An 11,039-nucleotide genomic window follows, 5' to 3' on the forward strand; every position below is an offset into this window, starting at 1 on the left:
GCCTTGACTTTTTTTTGACTGTCTCATCTTTATCCCATGTAGTAGCTAGTGGGTTTGAACTGCCAACCATTTGGTTAGCAGCCAAATCCTTTAACCACTGCACCACCATAGCTTTTCAGGATTTACTATACAAACCAAAAACCAAACTCATTGCCGACGAGTCGATTCCAACTCATAGCAACCCCTCCTTGGGCTTCCGAGGTGTTATCTCTATGGAAGTAGATTGCCCAGTCTTCCTTCTGAGGAGTGGTTGGTGGGTTTGAACTGCCAGGCTTCTGGTTAGCAGTCAAATGCCTTAGGCACTATGCTACCAGAGCTCCTAGGATTTACTATAGAAATCAAGTTCCATTTTATGTGGATTTACTATAGAAATCAAGTTCCATTTTATGTGGATTTACTATAGAAATCAAGTTCCATTCCTGGAAATGGTTTGTTTTGTTTTCTGGATTTTGAGCCCATACTAAATATGTTAAGAGTATTTTATAGAATATGAAAAAGATTTGTTCTAATAGATTAATGAAGATTAAGAGTTACATACATACAACTGAATGCATTAATAGTTACAGTCTACCCCCAGACTTAACATCATCACACTTATGGATACTCTGTGTTCCTCACTGGGTGTAAACTCATGAGGATGTGGACTATATCTATTATGTTCTCTGTGGTGTCTACCTGCATGTAGAAAGCTTTCTACAGATTTTTTAAAAATTCTTGAGTTCAAATCCTCAATATTTATAAACTATAGTATCTTTAAAAAGAGGCTATTAATGCTATGAGTCTATTCTCATTAATAAACTCTACTGTACACACATACCACCTTTGTGTATCATTTTAGATGAAGTTAAGCAAAGAAAAGGGGCAGTTCGTGGTTCAAGTGGTAGAATTTTCCTCATCCATTTGGAGATCCAAGTTCCATTTATGTCTAATGCACCTCAAGCACAGCCCTCACTCATTGTCAGTATAAGCATTGTTAGATGCTAAATAGGTTTAAGACAGATTAGGTAGAAAGGCCTGACAATACGCTTCCAAAAAATCAGCCAGTGAAAAAACCCTATGGCTCACAACAGTCAGATCCCACTGGGCATGGGATGGACATGAATTGGGTTACTCGACAGCAATGAACAACAATAGCAAGTAAAGAAATGTTACATTCATATATTTTTTTCCTTAGCAAACATAGTTTACTGGGTGTCATGTTTTAAGAGTTTTTCATGTATTTGGGAGCTATAGTGGCACAGTGGTTAAGAGCTTCACTGCTAACCAAAATGTCAGCGGTTCAAATTCCACCAGCCACTCTTTGGAAAAAGACATGGCAGTTTATTTCTATAAAGATTGACAGTGTTGGAAACCCTATGGCGCAGTTCTGCTCTGTCTTATAGGGTACCAAGAGTTGGAATCAACTCAACTGCAAAGGGTTTGTTTTTTGGGGGAGGGGTTTAACATGTATTAGCTAATATATTCATACATACACATACATTTATATAGTTGTAATCTAGCTTCAGTAAAATAAACTTTTGTATTATTATTTAAATCAACTATTTCTTGAACAACTCCTATGTATTAGGCACTATGCTAGCAGTTGGTGGGAACACTGACATAGGGAAGACACAATCAAGTAGTTTAATTTAGTGCAGTGGTTTGTAAAGTATAGTTATTAGTCAGCTGTATCAGCATCATCTATGAACTTGTTAGAAATGTAAATTACTATGCCCTACCCTAAACCTTCTGAATCTAAAACTCTGGGAGTGGGGCCCAGCAAGCTGGTTCAACAAGCCTTTCAGCTGATTTTAAAATTCACTGATTTACTAGGCTATGTGAAAGAAATCCCCACCTAACCAGATCATAAGGCAAAAAATAATATGCTCTAGGGATCTGGTGGAGGTAGAACTCAGGAAGTGCTTGAGAGTCAGAAAAAGGTTCATTCATTCATATTCACTCAGCACACACAGAGTGTTCTTATGCTACATGCCAGGCATTGGGCTGAGTAAGCTGAGCACCCAAAGGTGAAAGAGATACTGATTTCAAGGAGCCCATGAAAAAGGTGACCTATAAGATTGGTCTTACAAGAAAGCCAGTAGTTTAAGTACATAATTGCATTTTTATTATGATCTGATTGTAAAAGAAACAAGAAATGACAATAATAAAAAATACAATCATTAATTATTATGATGGTACTAAAGGCGGTTAATTGAAACTCAAAGCAGATTTATGGCTCTAAATATCTAAAAACACAGATCCAAAATGTGAAGTATTTTTTTAAACTGTTACATTCACTTTAACACTCATTAATTTTATTCATGCTCAGATATATTTTGACAATTAATTATAAAACACCTGTAATATGAATTATCTTAAATATTACACTACCAGCAATAGGAATCAGCACAGAGTCTTTAGTATGTTTTTCATTCATGATTGATTTATTCAACAAATATTTGAGCACCTTAGGATATAATTCTAGTTCTTCATCTCTTAATATTTAATTATTTATTTATGTTTCTTTCCTTTGCCTCTGGAAATATTGCCTCTATCTTGAGGATTCTGTCTCAAAGACACTTAGAATACTCTTAATGGATTTAGTCTTAAGAAGGGAAATATAGGAAGAAAAAAAAAAAGCATAGATTTTACCCACAGCAAAACATTTTTGCTGATGAAAAGTTTGAGATTTCAGGTTAGGTGCTTAGTTCAGAAAAACCATAGGGAGAAAAAGCACAGCAAGAACTAGTGAACACATTTTCAGACAAAAATTCATTTTTTTCCACCCTATCCTACACAAGCATCCTATCACTTCTCTCCTTCCACAATAGTTAATAGGTTACAACAAACCTCCAGGTAGAGGCAATAGAAGAGGCATTTTACATATTTTAGGTTAATCCCCTGAAGTGGGGATTATAATTTCCATTTCACAGATGAGGAAACTAAAGCTGAGAGGTGAAAAATTTCTGCTAGGAAACTTCTGCTGGAGCTGAGATTTAATCCAACTCTGGAACACTCCAAGGCTGCCCTTTCTCCACTTCCCTATACTGCCTCCTATGACAGAAAACTTTTTAAAAAAAAACACACCAGTTATTTAGCACCTACTCTGTGCCAAGTGTGTTGTTTATCTTTACTCCTTTGATCATTCTTCAAGGAAAGTGTTACCACAGTATTTGTAGCTGAGAGTTGAGTACTCAGGGTCTCATTACAGCAAAACAGGATTTGAACTGAAGTCTAGCTTTCCACACCTACCTTTCAAGCCATCAAGGCAGTTGCTGTTGCCACTAAAACTTTTTTTTTGGGGGGGGGAGAATAATACTTGTCACACTGATTTCACTATTGTTATAAAAATCATAGCTATCAGAATCTATAGATCACCAATGTATGTTAAAACGTAGATTCTGATTCAGTATACCTGGGGTGGAAAAAAAAAAAAGCAATTTCTCATCAGAGTTGAGTGGGAATGAAGGACTGGAAGCCTTATCTGAAAATAAAATATATAAAGAATTAAGAAAAATTGCAAAACACCTCTTAGCTTTGATCTTGCTTTTTTGATTTAGCTTCTCACTTTTTTGATTTAGCATTTCACTTATTTAGCATCTAATACTCTTTCGACACTTATCTTTGGGAATAATCAGAGTTGTTCATATTTTTCTAGACATGCAGATAAGTTCCAATAAACTGATATCTCAAGAAGGATGCAAACAATGAGCATTTAGAACATGTCTGCAAGATTTGAAACAGAAAAATATTATTAGTAATTACTAGGAATTAGACTTTGTTACTTACAACAATGTTTAAATTAGAAACTGTCACTTCATTATACTTATTAGTAACTGCAGACAATGTACTTGAATTTCAATCTACTTCCTCATTCTGTATCAAAAACGAAACCAAATTCACTGCTATCCAGTCCATTCTAACTCACAGCACCCTACACGGCAGAGTAGAACTGTCCTGCCGGGTTTTCACCTTGGAAGGAAGGTTGGGCAATCCTACTTCCGTAGTGATACTGCCTGGGAAACCCAAGGAGGGGTCGCAATGAGTCGGGTCGAACTCCACTGCACATAACAACAACAACAACATAGGGTTTTCAAGGATGTAAATCTTTATGGAAGCCAACTCTCTCACATTTCCCCAGCGGAGCGGCTGGTGGGTTCAAACCGCCAATCTTTTGGTTAGCAGCTCCTTCCTCATGCTATGATCTTGAATAAATTATCTCCTGTCCCCCAGTTTCCTAACGAGAGTGATATATACTTCACGGGGTCGTTATGAAGAATTAGAGTTAATCCACGTAAAAGGCAGTACTTGGCATATAGTAAATACTTAAAACCTTTGGCTGTTACTACTAGCGTTTCTCAGCGGCTTATTATTTTCACTATGGAGAGGTTTCCTCTGACCATTATTTCAGAGAACAAATACCTGAGTTCCTATTATGTCCCAGATGCTGGGGTCATAGGGCATTAACTAAATAAAGTGTCTGGTCTTAGTGAATTTACATTTTATCGAAGGATGATTAGGAGTCAAGGGATAAACAGTGAAAAAAGGAGAATGAGATTTCAGACAGGATAAGTACTATACTAGAGTAACGTTGATCTGTTTTGGCAGTTCAGCCAGAAGGCTCCTTAGATGCGAGGATGGTGAGATTTCATCTCATATACTTTGGACAGGTTATTAAAAGGGGGTCGTCCCTGGAGAAGGGCATCATGCTTGGTAGCGGATCAGCAAAAAAGAGGAAGACCCTCAAAGATGGATGGACCGAGTGGCTGCAAAAATGGGCTGGGCAGTGTTTCCTTCACTTGTACAGAGTCAGGAGAGTCACTGTAAGTCAGAAATGACTTAACAGCACCAAACAACAACATACCTGCCTCTGCCTCCTGACTTGCTCCCGCCCTACTTCCCCGGAAATCCCTAAGGCCTCTGCCATTGGACGTCACAGGAAATGCGACCAATCGTGGCATCCTAAACTTCTCTTTTTTCTCTGTTTTTGTAAGACTTTAAACGCCCGTTCACTTCTTCAGCTATCATTTTTTTTCATTTCTTTTTTCCTCAGAAGCATTCACACTCAGGCACTTGCTCTTAGGTCCCGTTAGTACGCTAGAGGCGGAGCTGGACGCGCGGCGCAGCTGCTGTGACGACACATTAGAGTCACTGCCCGATAAGGTCATTTCCGGTACGCTTCCTTCGCTGAGCCTTGTGGGTGACCTGCCGGGGTCTCCAGGCGACGACGATGGCGGGGGATGTGGGCGGTCGCAGCTGCACGGACTCGGAGCTGCTGCTGCACCCGGAGCTGCTGTCCCAAGACTTCCTTCTTCTCACTTTGGAGCAGGTTGGCCGCTCCGGGACGGAGGACGAGAGGGTGGGCCTGCCGGGGACAGCCGTTCGGTCCTGAGCTTGCCCAAAGTATTCCTCAGTGGCCGTAGACACTCGCGTCGCTCCTTCCGCCCCTGTCCTGCCACTCATCCTACACAGATCTACCAGTTTTTTCCCCATCCCCGTGCCTCTCCCACTATTCAGAAAAGAATGCCCTTGGAAATCAGGAATTCCTGGGAAATGGGATTTTTTTTTTTTCCTTCTGGGTCTTTGAAGGCTCGGAAAGAGGTATTCCGAGGCTTCTGTAAGCTAGGGCTGGAGGAAGAGAAGAATTGGGGAGAAAGAACGAAAAAGAGAAATTGAGAGTAGAAATCATAGACCATAAAGGTTGGAGGGCAAACTGAGGAAACTGAGGCCCAGAGAGGTGAAGTTACTTATTTAAGGTCACACCATCTAGAAATTGTACATCCCTCAGAGAAACCAGAGCTTCTGATTCTCAGTGTAACGTTTATGATTTTGTAGCTTCTGATAATAGGAGAAAAAATTAAAAAGTGATGTTTTGCTTAAAGTGGTAGAGAATTACTGAAAGGTTCTTTGGGCTTTTATGTAGTATATTTTGCCTTTTCTATGATAGTAAGGAGCTCTGGTAGTGTAGTGCCTAAGGCATTTGACTGCTAATCAGAAGGCTGGCAGTTCAAACCCACCAGCCACTCCTCGGAAGGAAGATGGGGCAATCTACTTCCGTAGTGATACTGCCTCGGAAAGCCAAGGAGGGGTCGCTATGAGTCGGTCCGACTTAACGGCACATAACAACAACAACAACAAAGGAGCTCTGGTGGCACAGTGCCTAAGGCATTTGACTGTTAACCAGGAGGTTGGAGGTTCAAACCCACCAGCCCCTCTGTGGAAGGAAGATGGAGCAATCTACTTCCGTAAAGATGTACTACCTCAGAAACCCAGTGGGTGTTGCTATGAGTTCCAATCCACTCCATGGCAGTGAGTTTGGTTTTTTGTTTTGTTGGATTGTAACAAGTATTCCATGTTAATTTCCCCTCAGTACTTTGTCTTTCTCTAACTTCCTCAAGCCTCCCTGCTAAATAGATTGATGTTCTACATCAGAATCCCTAACAGGCTTGTTAAAACACAGATTACTGGGCAGCTCCATCTCCAGAGTTTCTGATTATAGGTCTGGGGTGTGGTCTGAGAATTTGCAGTTTTAATGAGTCCTTGGTACTCCTGCAGGGACCACACTTTGTGAACCACTGCCTTAGGCAGTACTTCCTAAACTAATCTACCTTTTGGGGTCTTGTCCAAGAGAATTGCCAGGGTTTCCCCATACTTCTGAGTGAGTGCAACATGAAAAATTGATAATAAGTGATGGTCAAATATATGAGATAAAAGAAGTAAGGTGTTGTGTTTTTTTTTAATTTTAAAGAAAATAGGAATTTTTATCAGAGAACATAGATTTATTTGGTCACTTGTAGTACACACAGTTTTCAAACCTTTCTGAAATGAAGTTAAAGAGCTTATGATCTTATTTTCTTTCTCATTTTTCCTTCCTAAGTCCAAATTCCATCTCCTTAACCACTCCTGTGCCTCAGGATGTATGTTTTCAGTGATGTCGAGAACAAATTGGGAAATGTGGGAAAATGAGATGATTCAGGTAGGGATGCTTAGACGATGACCGGAATCTACTTGAAAGGGGCTGTGATAACATGCACAGGTTATTCTGATGATATCATTGTCATCAGTAAGAGGACGGCCAAAGTTTCTATTTTAAACATCATTTGAAATCTTGCCATTTACCCTCAGTTTAATAGGAGCTCTGGTAGCACAGTGTCTAAGGCACTTGACTGCTAACCAGAAGGCTGGTGGTTCAAACCCACCAGCCACTCTGTGGAAGGAAGGTTAGGCAATCTACTTCCGTAGTGATACTGCCTGCAAAACCCACGGAGGGGTCGCTATGAGTTGGATCCCACTCAATGGCACATAACAACAACAACAACAACTTGGAGGAACATGTAAAATAATATACAGGGTGAGACTTCCAGCCCATTAATCTGATCATGATGATAACACTCAAGGTAGCTGTGTGGGAGAATGTGGTAATTGTCATTGTTGGCTTTCTTTTGTCTGTCTTCTCCAGTTAATTGCATATATTTAGTGCTCTTCATAGGTTTAGATAATGCTATTGGAAATGTTCTTCATTTTTGGTATGGTAGCTGAACAGTTGTGGACAGCACTCCTTGCCACACTGAGGGAATGTGACAATTGTCTTTAAGATGAAACTGAACCTAATATTTACAGAGATTAACCTATTTCTAACACCACCTTAAGTACCTTCCATGAGTCCCTGGGTGTTGCATATGATTCAGTTCTTGACTACTAGCCAAAAGGTTGGTGGTTTAAACCCACTCAAAGGCTCCTGGGAAGATAGCCCTGGAGATCTGCTTCACAAAGATCACAATCTTGAAAACCCTTTGGAGGAGATCTGCTCTGCCACATGAGGTCACCATGAATCAGAATTGACTGGACAGCAACTAACAGCAACAACATAGGTCTGTTAAGTGGGTGTGTAATTGTGAAAATGGTTTTATAATTCTTTTAAATAGTAATGTTTTACCACGTTATGTCGGTAGTTGGTTAGTTATTAAATAACAAAATTGTTTTAAAATTACTTTTGTTTTGTTTTCCACAGAAGAACATAGTTGTTGAAAATGATGGAAGAATAAATAAAGATGATCTTACTGATCTTTATGTCCAGCATGCAATACCATTGCCTCAGAGAGATTTGCCAAAGAATAGATGGGGGAAAATGATGGAAAAGAAAAGACAACAGCATGAGATAAAACATGACACTAAAAGGTACTTTTTCAGTGGTTCTAGTTTTTATTTTATCTTACATGACTAAACAATTGATCCCCACCCTCCAAGAAAACTTAGGTAAAACAATTCATTTAATGAACAACTATTTATGGGCCAAGGAGCCTTGGTAGCACAGTGGTTAAAGCATTCAGCTGCCATCCAAAAGATCACCAGTTCTAACCCACTGGCCATTCCAAGGGAAGAGATGTGGCAATCTGCTTCTGTAAAGATTAGAAACCATATGGGGCAGTCTAGTCTGCCCTTTAGGGTCATGGAGTCATAATCCACTCAACAGGGCATGGGTTGGTTTATTTATTGAGCACCAGGCACTGTAGTTATAGCATTGATTAAAACCATCAAAAAGTTCCTGCTCGTATTTTAGTGAGGAGAAACAATAAACATAATTTCGTGTTAGACGGTGATTAGTGCTAAGGAAAAAAGCAAAACAGGAAGAAGGATTATAATGAATAGGACCAGGTCAAGTGTGCGCCCATAATGTACCACGAACAACAAAGAGGCCATTAGGACTGGAGTGGAACAAATCAAGAGGTGAGTAGTAGGACAGAGGCTTTTGAGGGTGGATGGAGGAGACTGTCAGAGCATGTAAAACTTTGTCAGTCATTGAAAGAACTTTGGTTCTTCTCTGAGTGAGATGAGATGCCACTGGAAGATTTTGATCTGATAGAAACTTTTAACAGGATCACTCTGTTACATTGAAAAGTGATTCACAGTGGAGGATACAAGGGTGAAAGCAGGGAGACCAATTATGAGGTTGTGTAATAGTCCAGGCAGTAGATAGTATGGTGGCTTTGACTAAGGTGATACAGTGAAACCTGTGAGAGCCAGAACTTGACAGGACTGCCTTGTTTTTCTGGCTCTCACAGGTTTTCTGCCTTTGACGAGGTACAGTCTTACTATTCTATTGCTTGTTTTAGTAAAAGGTGTTTGCATTTTACTTTGACAGGTATTCATCTTACACAAGTTCTAGCTTTTGCAGGTTTTACTGTAGTAGTGGATGTGTTAAGTGGTTGGAGTCTGGATATACTTTGGTGGTAGAGTCAGTAGGGGTTGCTGATATGTGAGAAAAAGAGAAGAATCAAGTAAGACTCTAAGGACATTGAATAATACAGAAATAAAACTGTCACATAGCTTTAGATAGTTTAAAAGTATTTCAGAAAAAAGCATAAAATCACAAGCAAATTAACTTTCTTTTTTAAAGAAAAATACATTTGCTTGATTAATGTAATTGATTAGTTAGTGGGGACAAAGTTTCCTGAGATTCTTAAGTGGGCTACATCTGTTTTATCACAAGTGGGTGCTATTGATCAGTGATCAAATTCTTTTTAAAAAGGGTCTTCTGTTTGTAAGGGTTGTCACAGATGATGCACTGGAGACAATAGGAAAAGACTAGGGTGTGGTAAGGAGCAGCCATTGTCAATACGAGTGAAACATGTAGCTCTGAGTCCTTGGTACAGTAAAACCTGCAAAAGCTGGAACCCATGTAAGGTGGACACCTGCCACAGAAAGAAAACTCAAATATCTTCCAATAAGAGAGAGAGATAGAAAAGTGGTAGGACTGTAGCTAGGTGGAAAACGTCACAGAGCCAGAAAAACAAAGCAGTATCCTTGAGTTCTGGATCTCACAGATTTCACTATAGATTTAATCTCTGGTAATAAAGGAAAAACTCATAATTATTAGGGATAGTACTCCCCATACATGAGACTAATTGAAAAATACATGTGTTTCTGGTCCTTTATGAAATAAATACATGTACAGGCTGGACTTTGATTAAAAACACAGTTCAAATTAAGTGTCATTTTAGCTTAATGGTTGCATTTCGGTTCAGGCTTTGTGTTAGTTTTTTTCAAAAATGTATGAATTATGCTACATACACCTTTCAGTTTAGTTTTGTTGATTATTAAGGTAGTATCTTGATCGTCACATTCAAGCATGTTCTACTGAGCAAAGTTTTCAATGCTAATTAGACTTTCTTTGAAAACAAACCTGTATGATGCGCCTAACTAGTTCTTCAGCATCATTTTGGAAAGGATCTTTGGCTGTGTTTAAAAAAAAATTCACAGTGTGATTCTTAAATCAGATTATTAAAGCTGGAAGGATCTAAGAGATGATCAAGTATTGTTGAATACACTTATTTTATAGCTGGAGGAATTGAGATCCAGAGAAATGTTGTGACTAGCCCATGATAACACAGAGCTGGGACCAGATACTTAATAGAGTGCTTCTTGACAAGCTTTTATGTACTTGTGAGTCTCAGATTGAACTCTCATGAGCTAGTGAACCCTGCTCTCAGTTTACTTTATTTCCCTTCTGAAATGGCAGTGAGTGTACAGTGAGCTTGTTTTTCCATCTTCTATCAAATGATGTTCACTGGTGTCCCATGAATTGGTGAGTTTGGCTGAATCTGGTTAAAAATGCAGATTCTGATTCAGTAGTTCAGGCTGTGGTCCCAGATCCTGCATTTCTAACAAACTCCCAAAATGATGGTGATGCTCTTGGTCTCAGGACCATCTTTTGAATTGTAAGGCCAAAGTGTTCTTCAAATAATTGGCTTCTCAAGTTCTTTTAATCTGTTTGATTAAAATATTTTGTTGTTTTAATAAATCTGTTGTATAACTTGAGATATAAATGAATAATGAATGTTTCGATTATTTACTTTTATGAAGAAGAGTAAAGGTTAGCTTTTTCAAAGCTAAATGTAAACACTTGCCAAATTTTACAATTACAAATTGCACAAATGTTACACAAATGTTACCTTAGAGAGTGCTTGGGAGCTCTGGTAGCGTAGTGCCTAAGGCACTTGACTGCTAACCAGAAAGCTGGTGGTTCAAACCCACCAGCCACTCCTTGGAAGGAAGATGGG

At 39.1% G+C, this 11,039-nt stretch overlaps 1 protein-coding gene across 1 annotated transcript in view; it reads left to right on the plus strand.

The window, feature by feature from the left end:
* The first annotated feature begins 5,209 nt into the window (after window positions 1–5,209).
* The window catches only part of CUNH2orf49 (chromosome unknown C2orf49 homolog), a 9,693-nt gene continuing 3,863 nt past the window's right edge, over window positions 5,210–11,039 (plus strand). The window contains exons 1-2 of the mRNA XM_007959497.2: window positions 5,210–5,308; window positions 7,991–8,157. Coding sequence (XP_007957688.1) covers window positions 5,210–5,308; window positions 7,991–8,157 — 266 coding nt within the window. The remainder of the gene's footprint in view (window positions 5,309–7,990; window positions 8,158–11,039) is intronic.

Source organism: Orycteropus afer, unplaced genomic scaffold, assembly GCF_000298275.1.
Source record: "Orycteropus afer afer isolate SDZICR_OR568_19922 unplaced genomic scaffold, OryAfe1.0 scaffold00017, whole genome shotgun sequence".
NCBI lineage: Eukaryota > Metazoa > Chordata > Mammalia > Tubulidentata > Orycteropodidae > Orycteropus > Orycteropus afer.